The sequence below is a fragment of the Ptychodera flava genome, chromosome 11 (genome assembly GCF_041260155.1).
Source record: "Ptychodera flava strain L36383 chromosome 11, AS_Pfla_20210202, whole genome shotgun sequence".
Taxonomy (NCBI): Eukaryota; Metazoa; Hemichordata; class Enteropneusta; family Ptychoderidae; genus Ptychodera; species Ptychodera flava.
In genome coordinates this window covers 27,750,790-27,766,246 of record NC_091938.1, presented here as the reverse complement: position 1 = coordinate 27,766,246, position 15,457 = coordinate 27,750,790, and the positions used below count along the sequence as shown (strand labels likewise).

At 36.0% G+C, this 15,457-nt stretch overlaps 1 protein-coding gene across 1 annotated transcript; it reads right to left on the bottom strand.

Moving 5' to 3' along the window:
* Nucleotides 1–720: 720 nt before the first annotated feature.
* On the bottom strand, nt 721–13,489 carry LOC139143993 (CMP-N-acetylneuraminate-beta-galactosamide-alpha-2,3-sialyltransferase 1-like). Its single transcript, XM_070714622.1, has 8 exons — nt 13,198–13,489; nt 5,806–6,037; nt 5,334–5,508; nt 3,953–4,112; nt 3,058–3,166; nt 2,569–2,660; nt 1,505–1,629; nt 721–1,159 (listed from the first exon to the last, which is right to left on the bottom strand). The coding sequence occupies exons 1-8, from the start codon at nt 13,380–13,382 to the stop codon at nt 906–908; spliced, it is 1,332 nt and encodes a 443-aa protein (XP_070570723.1). The 5' UTR covers nt 13,383–13,489; the 3' UTR covers nt 721–905.
* Nucleotides 13,490–15,457: the final 1,968 nt, after the last annotated feature.

Below are 15,457 nucleotides of genomic sequence, written 5' to 3'. Positions count from 1 at the left end.
CAGGTTTCTCCATTAGGAGTATTATCTTCGCTTTTGCAAGTATTGATGCTTCTTTATTGTACAATATTGACGAAAAAAAAATAATTGCAGCTAATATGACATTCTTTGCTAGAATATGAATAATTATGTATCACGGCCTACTTACACCGGAGAGCGCGCACTACTAGTAATAGTGAAAATACCAAAACATTATGTCATAAACTTATGTTAATGAGTGCAAATGACTGGAACTATTTTGTTTGTAAGCAAGTATAATTTAATAAACAAACCAAGGTTGTTCGTCTGCAAGTGCGAGAAATACCTTATTGGCATAGAAGATTACAAAGACGATGGCTTTCTATCTAATCAGACTTTAAGACAGACACATATTGTTTTGCGCTGTCCTTTCCCGCTGTGATTGCAGCGAAAGTTTGAGCGAGAACTGTTTCGCGTGTACATTACGTAAGTTCTACGTCTGTCTAGCGGAACATTACACAGCATTTCCAACAGCGACACAACACAGACTACACACATACATACATGTGTTTGACTCGTAAAAAAGTAAACAACACTACCCAATCAGAACCAGGGATGTAGCGTAATTAACCGATGAGAATTCGATGGCATTATCGTACCTCAAACTGAATTATAAAAACGGGAACTTGATGCGAAGGAAATCAATGTCGCCATTGAAATAAATTTAAAGTGACTTTATTATGAAAGGATAGTAAAAAAGTCACAATGGAGATGCAATTTAATATTCAAATAAAAATGACAGCTGGAAGTCTTGTCATACAATTGTCATATTATACAATTTTGAGTAATTATTAATAATTATTTCATTGGCCTTCTCGGTTGCCGTACTCGTACACTGTTGATCTTCACGAGATGGTGCATTATTCTTGTGGTAATGTATCGAATGGCCATCACCTCTTTCCCTTTTTCCTCGCCTTTGGCTTCTTGACTCTCGATGTGAATCGGTTGATGATGTGATTCCGTTCTAGCAATTTCCAGAGATTCCACTCGTTGATGAAATTATGTTTGCGTTGTGAGTTTCGGTTTGTTATTTTGGATGAATTCAGTTCGTCATAATAGTGGATAAATGAATTGTCCGTCACGCCGAACCCGAACAGTTTAATTTCATCGCACACATGTAGGGCAACTCCCGCTGTAAGTGCACCTGAAAAGACAGAATAGACGATAGTAACTGCTCCTTAGAATCATACCATCGGTTAAGGAACAATTAATGATGTGCAGTGTTTTACAACAAAGTATTGCAATAACGCATATAATTCTTGTGAGTGCATAATATGCTTTGTTCACAAGATTCCAGGTGCACTCTTTGAGCTTGGCAATAAAAGTAGATGGTCACAAGTTCTACGTCTGTCTAGTGGAACATTACACAGCATTTCCAACAGCTACACCACACATACTACAGAATACAGTATACCGAATGTTTAATTCATTTTTCTCAAAGCAAATGTCGTGGTCTCATCTGAATAGTATTCATAGTAAAAAGTCTCACCTGTCGAAGGGAAACGTCCCTTTCCGCCGAGGAAACGTACCTTGAAGTATCTGATAAAATCTGGATGCAGTACTCTTACCTTTCTTGGATTAAGCAGTGAGCCGTTGCTGATAAAATCCAATGATCTGTGAAATTGAAACAGACATACTTTAACCCAGATATAGGAATTATACTTACCCAAATTAAGCTATTACGGTCTTTTGGTTTAATCTAAAGTCCCGGACTTAAAGTCCGTAACTTTGCAATTATCAAGCTGATCAAAATAAATCTGAGCAGAGGAGGGATTTTAAACTAAATTTCCAAATTGAGAGAAACATTTCCGTTACATGGAGACACAATAACACATTTGAAGGCCTTGGCATAGTTATTAAGGAAAGTGGGTCATTTTAAATTGATTTAATATTTAACTTAAAGAGAATTTCATAATATTTTTTGGAAGGGTCATGCAAGAGTGATCATATAAAAATTATACGAATGGCGAAACATTCTGATTCAAATTACCCAGAGTACTAGTACTGTACTGAACATTTTCTAAAGTTCCCTGGCCCTATAGAATGTACTTAAAATGTGATTATAATGTATTTCCCATGTACATTCGTTGACTGATTCAATAGTAAGGCTCTTTTTTTCTCCATCATCAAACAGATGAAAACCGATATACAGGGTTAGGTACCAATAGCCTATTACCCTCTGAAGGGTACGACTTTTCAATCTTGAACCCGCCTTCTACTGTCCCCTCGACATACTTGGTTGTCGAACCAACCATCCTCTGAGGGTGAACCAGGTACTCTGCGCTATGCATTAGGGTATCCCTTCCATTATGTATTCTATCTATTATAGTCATCATATCTAAATATTGTGGACGCTCGAAGGAAATATGTGTTGAGGACTTATTGATAGCCAGGACTTCGCACTACATGAAAGAAGTATATTTTGAGTGGTTTCAGTACTGTTTCGGGTGTTTGAAAATTTCTGTGGGATGGGTACCTGTTAAGGTTTATAACTCTTTCATCTCCAACATGAAGATACTATTCATTGGTATCAATATGTCAAAATCTACTCACAGGTTTTGTTTTGAAGCCATGCTTCCATTCAGTAACTCCTCCAGCCAAGGTACCGCATACGGTCCAGACAAATGACATATGAAGTAAACGTCCTAAATAGAAAGAGTTATCATAGTGGAAGAATGTCATTCGAATACAGTATATGCAGTACTACAAATCTTTAACAGCATACTCCAAAAGGATGACATAATGATTGAAATTACACTGTTACTAAAATTTGTATTTTCTTTCAAGTCGAATGTCCTTTTTCCTGTTCTCAATTTACTAAACAAACTTACTGGCGACTGTTATATTCGAATGTCCTTCACTTCTGTGTTATATGTTGAAAGATTAAAGGCTATATCAAAAGCAACGTAATGATGCGGCCACCTAAGTAACTGGGAATAAATGGCAGAAACATTGCATGTACATAAAATATGCATCTAATTGTCTGTTTGCCATCAATGGAACCGAATAAGATAAACATATTGAAATGACATGCTTTCTTACCGTAATGTTTTTCAGCTCTTTAACATACACGGAATTTGGAAAGCCACTGTAGAAGCTGGTTTTGCTACCAACATCTTCCTCGAACCCTTGAATTTTTGCAGTGTTCACTCTACGAATATATATATAAACAATAACTAAACATATAAATATATATAAACAATATTCATGCGTCAGTCTCTTACATCTGTTAAAGCTGAACTCATTTCTAACGAACCTTCGGGCACGACTGAAGGAGACTGGGCGAACACTAAACAATAATTACAGAAACTATCATCACCATAGTGGTCCTAGTTGCTTCACAAACCTCCCAAAAATTTTACTTTTAAGGTAGAATGCACCTCGGGGACAGAAATTCAGACTCAGTCTCTTAAAGGTATACAGTCACCTGTAATCTAAACATGCCCATATATGGTCAAAGGGGCATTCCCTAGTATTCAAAATGCCCATGTGAATGAACTGTTTTTAAAAAGTGGCCACCCGCTTAAAATCTGTGATTGGTTAGATTTTTTCTTTCCATGATAATTGTGGCAAAATTGGAACAGGTGACAGTATACCTTAAAATTGTTCCAATACTTGGTGGCTCGTTTTAGAACATTTAAAGTAAGGAACTTTTAACCCTCCTTTTTTTGCAAATCGAAAATTTTGAAACTTTAACAACACTGATAGTTTGGGTTACTTCAATTGAGACCAAAATCATTGAAATCACACGTCACTGCGAGGCTACAATAAACATATTCTATGTAGCTTCGGGGCTGTCCATAAAACGGTTTAACAGTTGTGATCCAAGTAGAGGATTGACATCGTTACAATTATGTTCCTAAAAATGTCACCCAAGAGGTGCATGGTGTAGGACATGAGGTAATAAACAAGAGTATGAAGATAAACGGTAACTTACCTGAACACATACTCGTAGGAGTCAATTTCAGGTCCAGCTTTTGACCCACGCAGTACTCCGCTATTTCCAACAACGGCACATCGAACGCATTTGTTTGGTGATGTGACGTTTGTTATCGGAGTCGTAGAATAATTGTCGTTGTTGACAAGACGTATCAGCCCTTGCAACGCACAATGAGAACATAACGTGCATATTATTATCAGTATCCGTGCCAAGAGGTGATTTTTTTTCAGAAAGTTGGGATAAGGTGTTCAGTGAGTGTACCTTTGAAAGATGGGATTAAGGTGATGATAACTGTTCTGTTGGTTTGAAACAATTAAGGTAGAATGCGCCTCGGGAACAGACATTTTGTCTCAAATTTGTAAATTTCTTACTAATCTACCACTTGTGGTGGCACATTTTAAAGCTCTTGGTGTAATGGAATTTTTCACCGTCTTAGTTTTTCGAAAATCGAAAATAATATTTTTCTCTCCAGAGATGACATAGGGAAGGCGGCAATTTTGAATTTAAACATCGGTAAATATCAGGAGATTGGAGATTGGCCAATGTTGAATGTCATCAATTTCAATGTTTCAGACATTAATCACATAAAACATTGATTTTTTCAAGAAAAAAATAAGTATATATTTGATTGTCATGAAAATGATTTTTTTTTCCAAGAAAAAATACCATTTAACCCGTCTATGTAAACTAAAACTGTATTTTTCAAAAGAATTATTCACATATGAGAGCTCTTGTTCTACTATGTGTATATTTTCAAAGAAAAAACTGTCTCCATCAACATTTGAAGGTATCAATAATCAAAAATGACAAAAAAATGCATTTCTACCTCGCATAAATGTAGGTCTAAGTAAGTTTTAATTTTATTAGTAAAATATGAAAGCCTGACAGGATCTTCAATCAGAATTTGAATTTTTCTGAAACATTTATTATGGAGACATACCATTACATTTTCCTGTTTCTAGAATAAAATTGAAAAAAATATCACTTAGAAATTTTTCTTTTCACCTTGTTCATTTTTCCTCAAAAATATTCAAAAATGATGATTGCAATTTCTCTAAGATTTTCAGTTTTTCACAAAAAATGTCCAAAAGGTCTTGGTTTTCGTAAAGGGGAACTCTTTTTCGTTGTATTTTTGTTTCTCTAGTACCAAACTTTGCATGTTTTAATTCTTAATTTGGTTAGAAAATGGTGGAAATTTCATTGAGCGAAAATTTAGTCGTTCACTTTCGAGACGCTTACTACCTTAAAGAGAGCCAAATACAGAGTTCATAACGCGGAAACATCAATGCAGCAAAACAGAGCGATAAATACTGATCGTTTACTTGAAGTCTTCATTTTAAATGTGCAAATAAACATTACCACAATGTTTTATGCTTACCTATCCTTTCGAAATTTTTCAAGCCCATCATGTGATCGGGACATAATGATAAATTGTAAAAACTTCCCCAGTTGTTGATATCATCTTTGTCTAAGAACAGCTTGATGCTTGATAGAAACCGCTGATTGAACCATTTTGACCGTCCTGGAACCTTGCGCAGGCTTTTCGCACATGCCTGTGACAAAAGGTCAAGTAAGTAGTTTAGACTGACAGAGATGTAAAAGACTGTGGATGCCGACTCCAACTGCATTGAATTACTTTACGAACCAAAATAAAGCTCAGTACTGACCTGACCTGAAACTCAAGTACAAGAAAACCTCAAAATTATAATTTGCATTCATGTTGTCATTACAGAAGATCAATTTGCAAAGTACATTTAAATGACAGGGAACTTGGAGAACTAATTGCTCGCTCCATTATGTATGCATTTTAGTACATATTATTTGTTAAATAGTGACATCAACAATCTTACCTGTTTACTAAAAGTAAAAGATTTGCTTAACGTAGGTGGCCTTTCATATGTGTATAAGATCTGGGCACGTTTCTTCATCACAGGAAGGTCTGTTTCTGTCATATTCAAAGGACCGTCTACGTGGAAGACTTCTCTCAGCTTATCATAATTGTTCAGGATTTCGTTCAGCGACCACGGCGCTGTAGGGATTGCAACGGTCGTCAGATTGACTTTGTAGTTCGGCCTTGGAATACTGCAAGTTTAAAAAAGCATTCTGACATTGAATACCCTTGAATACTTATTCTATCTTTTGTACGTTTTGTCTGAATTTTTACAATCTATAGCCCTTTTTCGGAATTGCATACGCTGTTATCCGATCATTGAAGCAATACCAACATAAAAGGGCCATGTGTCTATGATTGACTTCAATATGTATTGTTTAAAGGTAGATGCTCCTGAACTTGAAATTCTTAAAATTGTGCTCAAAGTTGCATCACTGAGACTTTCAAACTTTCTCTTTCAAAATTCAAAATCAAATTAAAACTCGTTACAAATTTTGGTACCATGTAAACAAATCACCTTAAATTTACTGATATTTGAAATTATTCAAGACGGTCGCCATCTCTATGTTCACTCTATGTGAATATTACAAATGAAACAAATTTTCGATTTTTTTGCAAAAGCCGGTAAACTTTACTCTATGAGCTTTGACTTGAGTCCCTTACAAGGGGATAACCAAAAATATATTGTGAACGTTCGACAGTCATAATATCTGTCTCCGAGACGAATTAGTGGTGCAAAAGATATTGGCGCTATCAATAAACCAACGCAAAATGCATAACGGACCTTCAATTATTATGAGGGGGTAGGTCGGAGGAATCGTGGGAGGGTCACATTGTACAAACTTGCCCTAGGAAGAGGATCACATTTTGCATTGTGTTAATCAACTTAATTTCTAGTTTGGCTTGTAATTGTACATAGAGTTGTTTTATTGTTTGTCAAAAAACTTCTTACAGCCTAAAAGTCCCCAATAATATTTACCTACAGATATTGCAAGTTTTTAAGGAAAATGTTTAATAGTTTACCCTATATTACCATGAGAAGTGAATTTTTATTTTATGCGTAATTCCAATACTATATTTGTTGTTCACATCTGCACCTTCAAACACCTTACACCCTATTCTGATCAAGTACATTTGTATCTATTGACGAACACTTATAAAAGCATATATTTAGCTACTTTAGTATTGTAAAAAAATATTCATAGTTTTCTCATAGACTGTCATGTATAGTGAATCAACTTGAAAATTTTTGATGAAATTTTAAAATTAACTTTTTGGACACGTATGTCCTTGTAACAATCCTATTCTGATCAAGTACATTTATGTTAATTATCCAACGTGTATACATGCACAGATGTTGTTAGTCTTATATTGGAAACAATTGTTCACAGTTTTCTCATAGACTCCCATGTATAGTAGAGCCACATTTTCGGTGAAATCCTAAAATCAAATGCCTTTAACACATATGCACTTGTAACCCTCCTATTTTAATTAAGTTAATTTATGTCAACTATCCAACGTCTAGAAATGCAGATAATCCTAGTTTTGTGTTGGAAAAAATTATTCATAGTTTGCCATATGAAATTCCAAATCGAATTTCTAATACACATATGCACCTGTAGCCACGTTATTCTCTCAAGTATCTTTTATAAATTATCAAACGTCTATAAATAAACGAATATTGCTAGTTTTATGTTGGAAATAAGTGTTCTTAGTTTTCTCATAGAATAATCTATTCAACATTTTTCAATGAAATCCAAAAATCAAATTTCTTGCACAAAAATGCACTTTTTTCCTCCCACTTCAAGCATAGTACATTAACATGAATTATCAAAGATATATGAAAGTACATATGTAGCTTATTTTGTAGAGGAAGATTGTTAATAGTTTCCCCGCTAGACTCCCATTTATCCCCTGCAAACGCTGTCAATGCTGGACAAGGCCCCACATCACTGTCTTGCCCCAATCTTGTGGGGCCCAAACACAAATCCATATATGGTAAAATGTGGTGGAAAGGGGAGGAGTGCGTTGTTAAAGTTCAGAGGAGGTCCAGCTGCCGAAATGGCAGTCTTGCCTGGAGGACGTCTCAGGGCCAAAGAGGATGGTACAAGCCCACACGATGACCTCTTGACCTCCGCCACAGGCGGCGCTGTATGAACGTTTGCAGGAGATAAAATTCCTTACTTTTGTAACTTCTTGTATTATGATTTGATATCATCGGACGAAACACTATATCGGCCACATCTTGGCTTATAATAATTGTGCAAAGTGGTGACCCTCCCCCAAGGCTTGTATGAAATTTCATAACTTCAAATCTGTTTGTAAGAAAAATTGCGACCCATCCCAAAAATACTGGCTTTCCCTTGAAATTTCTGTCCAGTTCCTTACGTGTAATAAACAAATTCAGTATTTCTATCAAGGTGCGTCACACATTTCAAACTTCTGAGTTTTGAGAGGGAGGAAGGGTCACATTTTAGAAAGGGGCATTAGGGAAGAGTCATGTTTTACATGATGGATCACCCTCAATTTCCTCCTGCCCGCTCTCCTCATAAGAACTGAAGGCTCCCTAAGTAATGAGGGCAATGTTATGTGTGAGTCCAACAATAGTTCACCTTTTTCTTGGACTCACATATACCATTGCCCTGGAAATGTTCACGTCTTTCATTATATATTGCAGCTGTCGACTTCCGCTGAATCAAGCAAAGTGCGCGGTGCGCTGTTGCCCTAATACAAAAATTTACATCACACCCAAATGTGCTGCTTCAGAGATGTCTTTCTTCACCAACCCCGACTTATATCCACCAAGAGGTGAGTTACAGACCCATACTTTATCTGTGTATCGAAATTCAGACTTCGGTGTTTGAAACAAAGCGGACTGTTTCGCATTACTGTAAGTTTAGATAGGAATGTTCAAATGCACCTACTGAGCCACTTCGAAAATATTGGTTTAAGGGCTGGTTGTACCACCGCAATCAGTGCCAAACAGTATTTTAGCATCGGTAGAATGAGCTCTCGTCCAAACAGAATGGCGCATGGTAGCATAATATAATTACACTTTTGCCACATGTTTTCAATTTCTTTGAAAGTGTCATGAACAATATTTACCACAGATTAATTATAAAGGTCACTAATTATACAAAAGTGTTATTAGCTGAAATAAAAATATTAAACTTCTGTAAAATGCTGTCATTGCATCACCACTTTATATATCCAGTGTAATTGCCATTGTTCAAGACCTTCAAGCGAAATATGCGAAACCGTGAAGGCTCATTAGATCTGCAAATTATAAATTAGCTGACATGAAATTGCGAAATGACTTTCAATATTGTTTTAACCTGGTATCATCAATGTACATTGCATCTTTTGCTAACTTTGGTCGAGTAAATCCTGGTATATATCCCTGATTAGGAAAGTTTATTCAATATGCAAATATGGAATTGACTGAAGTGAAAATGCTCAATGAATTTCAATGATGTTACATCATAGTATATTTAATCTACATAGTAGGTTTATTCAACTTTGGTCAGGTCAATACAGATATATATCCCTAATTAGAGAAGTTCATTAAATATGCAAATTAGGAATTTGCTGAAGTAAATATGCTTAATGACTTTCAATAATGTTAAGCCATATAGTGTCTTAAATATACATACCAAGTTTCGTCAATTTTGATCGGGTCCATTCAGGTACATATCCCTAATTAGTATGCAAATTATCTTTCATGTCACCCCTTGATACCTTTCATGGCTGATATATCTTGGTGTGATCAATATTTGTAGCAAAACGCATCAAACTGTGTGCAGTCATTCTGAATGTATATCCGTTTTTTCTAAAATCATTAATTATGCAAATACGCATAATGTAAGCAAGCCACACCAACCCAAAACTAATCATTTCTTGCCATTTTCAAACTGAATCTATGTACCAGATTTGACTCTGATCTGGAGAGCCTTTTTTTGAGATATCGGGCCCACAGACAGACAGACATCACTCTGACATTAGCCAACGTATGTGAGCTCGTGAGCTAAAAAACGGAAGCCTTGGGACCTGGCCAAAACGTCATGTGATTACTTTTTAGCTTGTTGGTGTCGTATTTCATGTTTCCGGAAACGCATTCGATTACATTTGAAGGCCAGTTTACACAGCAACGAAGTCACTAGACTGCCTTGTTGTGATGAGGCATTCGGAGAATGTAAAAGTGTTCTTAAATATTTTACCTGAAAGTGGATTTTAATAGCAAGCTGACCTATTTCTGGTTAGAAGGTTATTGAGGGATTATCGCCAATGAGATGTCCGAAATGTAATGTTCATCTTGTGCTCGTAGAAGGGGTGATTAATCTTACAAATTGCAGGAGTAAACAATTTACCAAAATTCACAATCCATTGCAAGTTTCAGAGGATGATCTTTTAACTTTTAATTCGCTTGTATTACCTATGCCCGTGTGCTCTCTATTTACGCCAGGTGTCCGTGAAATCTTTGAAAAAAACGCCTGAAAGTGTTTGCCATAGTGACGACCTTGGAGAGAACCACGGATTGACCAGATGACCTACACAGGTCAAACAAGGACATTACTTTTGTTTGTATGCGGTCTTCCTGTCGTGTTTTAGGTATACAATAGGTTGCTCATTGTACATCTAAGTAACAGTAACTTAAGTACTCTTAAGACCCCAACGCGAAGTGCCTTCTGTATCGTGTACTGGACAATAACTGTTTCTTTTGATTGCAACCCGCCCTGCACATAATGATTGGAAACATGGCCGCCGGGAAACAAGCTACCCAATGTCTGCATTGCATTGCACTGTACAGAAGGGCATGGACAGTTTCTTTACAGCATTGGCCCAGTCTAATTTCACGTTATTATTATCAATCATCGCAGTTTGTTCATTCGGTATAAATCTCTTTTTTCTTATCAGAGGGTCTGTCACTGTACAGAAGAACATAGCGTGTACAGTACCATGACCGTTCGATTTTCGATTAATTTAGCGATGGAAGTTCCATTTGGTTAAATAAGTCATCACTTTAACGCCATCGATTTTGTAATTAGAAAACTATGACAAAGTTGGGTTTCATAGCTTTTGAGGTACCATGAATACAAACAAATAAGAAGTAACATAATCTCAACGTGATGAAAATGATTGATGATTGACTGGCACTCCTGAAAATTATAAATAATAATAGTCTGGCGGACCTTGTAATGTTTTATCTGGAAGGGATTGGAGTTTTGGGCAGATTTTGATGCGATATTACATGTATCTCCATTCAATATTGAAAGCTAATAGACAAATATTGGCAATAAAACTCTTTTAATAATGAACAAATGCAGCAACTAAAATTTTTACTATGTACAAAATAAGACAAATTCCCAATCATATGTTCAATTACACATTTTAAAGGAGGCTGGTATTTCGTTAAATCACCGGTACCTAAAATACGATTTGCAACCTAAGTGAGTCATAAAAGTCGACAATATTTTCAAAATGGTGAATTCCTCAGGCTAAAACACCTAGATTACAGAAGTCAAAATAAAATTTTAGGTGAAACAAGACTTCCATACCTCAAATGTCTAAAATGATGAAAAGATGCATGACTTTCATAGTTTCACAAACAAACAGACCGTTTTGCCATGAAAACTATTGAATTTGCGTTTAAAAGTATTTATGAGATCATTATCTCAAAATCTTGCTTTAGTGAGAAGTCGACTTTTACCCACAATGCATTCGAAAATCATGCAGTTTGACCCCTTAGCACAGGGTAATAGCTATTTAAGGTAGCGAGCATTGACATCTGTTTTCAGATTATTCAATTGCCAAGCACCCGGTATTGACCATGTATGCTTAAACAAATATTACGTTTTGATCTGGGGACATGTAGATTATTTTGAGAGCTAGCTCTTCTCACATGGCTATGACGCTAATTGAATATTCAAACATTTACTTTATGTATGATGGTACCGTGGGATTTAAGGATTTAAACACTGAACACGTTATAATTGTGTGTATAATTTCATCATGTAAACTCATAGCGTGCAAAAGACTAATGTAAAACGTTTCCTTGTAGGATAGTTATAATTAGTGTCAATGTTTGTCTGCGCACTGCGCACTCTGTGCACTACAACAATTGTCCAAATGGGTAAAGTATAAAGACTGAAACTCTAGCTTAAACTTTTCTTAATAAAAGTTTGAACCTTTTTAGCGACACAGAAAAAGTTAGTGGTCACCTCGTAAAGTTTAGTACTAAGCTGGAGAAACAAATCACCTACAATTTACTGATATTTGGAATCGAAAATTGTCACATTAGCTCTTTGGTGAAAAATTGAAATTTTGGTTTTCAAAACATTAATACCATTACAAGTTTACTTACGTCAAGAGATTCAAAATGAGCGACCAGAAGCAGTAAAGCGGAAAAGAATTCTTTAAATTTGATAGTCCGAATATCTGTCCCCGAAGCGTAATACCTGGCAGTTCACGGTAAATGATTTTGGCTCTTATGTAACTTTCAAAATAAGCTACATTTCCCTAGAGCCAAACTTAATATTTTTAAAATCAATCTGGTCAACAAACTTTTGTAATATGGGATAAGCTAAAAGCAGATTAGATTTCCCGAGAGACTTGTATCTGTTTAAGGTATGAATTAAGACTTGTCATGCATATTTGTAAAATTTAATGTTGGTTCCTGTATTTTCCCTTCTTAAAATGCATTCATGATTAATGTACTTTGGATTTCGTAATTTATAAAGCTATTGGAGAGATAAAATGTTTTAGATAGCACTTAATCCCTGAACGTACGTTCTAGATTCGATGTTTGTCACAATTTCTGAGCGTCGTTACAGATTCTGCGCTCAACCACGCCCCGGTACGTGATGGGTCAACTCAGAGTGAATTATGTGTTTGACAAAGGTCAAAACAACTCCATCAGCACTAATTAAAATATGGACCACAATGCGAACGCAGGCACATGATCTTGACAGAAACACATCAACAGAGCAACTTGGAATTGATTAATTTTCAAACATTGCCCTGTCATGGCATTAAATGTTACTATAGATTCATAGGACGGATAACGCTATGTGTAAAACGGCTAAACGAAACCGCTTACTTTAAGGGTAACTCTACAATCGGAAGCCGAGAAGACGTGAATTGGGGAAGTCGATCACATTTGACATGTAAAGAAATCACCATGCAATGAAATCATCATTTTTCAGTGATTCAATGTAATCCTACTGCTCCAAATCTTGGAATGAAACCTAATCTTTTGTGTTAGAAGAAAACTTCACTGTAATTTCAGTCACTATCACGGATATGAAGCCGTGCATGAAACAGATTCTTGGAATTCGCTGATGCTGATACTCACATGACTTTAGGCTTCTCTTCTGTGATAGCGCGATGGCAATGCAATACGAAGTAATATGTTAATATGATGGCAAAAAGCAGAAGAAAACGGAAATGGGTGAAGAATTTAATCTTGTCCTGGTGGCCATGTTTGTGAAGGCGATGTACAGACGCAGAGGCGTGTCTGGCATTCCGTCGTAAGGTCATGACTCAAGCTGATTTGCATTCGACCTTTGACACACAAATGTCACGCAATTTTCAGTTCCTCGTTTCAACGACCTCAAACATATCCCGGACCTCAAACATGTCCCGGAGCTACAAATGCAGTAAGATTGATAGATAAGGTTAAACTCAAGTCTGGCATTACCTACCCGATAATGGGACGCTTTTCATAGTCATGATAGTTTCTGCTATTTAATACTGAAAGTTGAATACGAAAATACAAGATAAGGGATGGAGATAATAAACGATGGAGGGGGACCAGTGCTTATCTTAAAAAAATATCCTACTTTATAAAGGGATGCATTTAAGTCAAATTGACATTTTTGAAGTCGTACTAATGGATGCATTTAAATACATGAATGGATATGAAAATACAAGAAGGCTCGAGACAGAATTAAGGGGGGGGGGGGCTATCGTTTCTTTTCTAAGAAAAAGCATCACGCTAATTGCTGCATATAACAATACAAGATTAGGGCTTGGAACAGAATTACCAAGGGGGAAGGCTAGTTATTTTCAAAATAAAACCCGCACTATAAAGAGGTGCTGTTAAAGACATATGCATTTTTGAGGTTATAAAAGTTGCTGCTATTTAATTCTTCAAACAGGATATAGACATACATGATTCGGGCTTTGGAAAAAATAAAGGGGAGGGCTATATTCTTTTCAAAAACATACCTTTCCTATCAAGAGATGCTGTTGAAGATATGCATATTTTTGAGGTCACAGTAATTGTTGCTTCTTAAGTCTTAAAGCTGGATACAAAAATACCATATTAGAGCTTTAGTGAGAATAGACCTACCCTAGAGAAGGATGCTGTTGATGACACGCACACGTGTACAGTCATACTAATTGCTACTGATTAATTTTTTAAGTTTGACATATAATACAATATTAGAGCTCTAAACAATATGGGGATGGCTATTTTCGTAGTTTTTAATATACAGATACTAAAATTAAGGGAAATGTGAAGTCATATACGTGTTTCGAAGTCATACGTATTTAATGCTTAGTGGAACAGAATACACAAAAGGAGGGTAAAGTTTTTTTCCTAACTATACCTACCTCAGAGCGAAACTGTTGAAAACATGCACAATTTTGTAGTCATACAAGGGCGGTTATTTGATTCTTCAAGTTGGGTATGAAAATAAAATAATGTTGCTTGGAACAGATTAACCAAGAAGAGGGCTGGTGCTAATTACCTACCCTACTATATGGAACAAATTTGTGGTCATATTTACATTTTTAAAGTTGTATATTAATCTCTTCAATTTACTACTTCAAGTATGGTATAAAAATACAAGATTTGGACAGATGAAGAATTAACGGGGAGAGGCAAGTATTTTTCAAAAATATACCTCCCCCACAAGGGGTGGGTTTTGAGGTCATACTTTTTGCCGCTAATATGTACTTGAAGTTGCATAAGATTAGGGTCGGGACAGGAGACACTAAACGGGTCACTAGGAAATGTTTGAGGCAAAATTGGAAAAGCATTGGAAGTGTAACGTAATCAGATTACCAAGGAAGATTTTAGATGCCAACTAGGACACTTTAGGAGTCAGCCAATTTGCTTGAATTCACGGATTCTAGTTCTATGTGGCTGTGGAAGCATATAATGAGCTGATAATCAAGGGGTCTTTAGAGGTCATGGGACACTTTTGAAATCAATTTGATTCCAGTGGAAGCGGAAAAATTGTCAGATTATCAAGGGACCCTTTAGAGCTTATCTGGGACACTTTTGAGTCAAATTATTTGCTTTTATTAAATGAAAGTACCGAATATAGCAGTGGAAGAATATAATCATTAGAATTCTCACGGGACACTTTAGAGGTCATTGGAGACACTTTATATGTTAAAAAAGCAGTAAAAGCGTACAATAATCAGGGTATCAAATCACATCGAAGTTGTCATCGCCGGCACTAGTAAGTAAAAGAATTAGCTCTAATTCAATGCAAAAAAAAAAAAAATCTATATAGCACTGGGAACATATAATCATCAGATAACCGTGAGACATTTGTGAGGTCATGGGACATTTCAGAAGTCAAACTGATTTATACAATAAA

What these genes read in the sequence shown, in the direction of transcription:
- LOC139143993 (XM_070714622.1), bottom strand. Translation starts at nt 13,382, where the DNA reads ATGACCTTACGACGGAATGCCAGACACGCCTCTGCGTCTGTACATCGC. An exon ending in ATGGCTTCAAAACAAAACCT is followed by an intron (nt 1,630 to 2,568) that starts GTGAGTAGATTT and finishes TCAATTTCACAG; the next exon opens with ATCATTGGATTTTATCAGCA. An exon ending in GGGACGTTTCCCTTCGACAG is followed by an intron (nt 1,160 to 1,504) that starts GTGAGACTTTTT and finishes CTGTCTTTTCAG; the next exon opens with GTGCACTTACAGCGGGAGTT.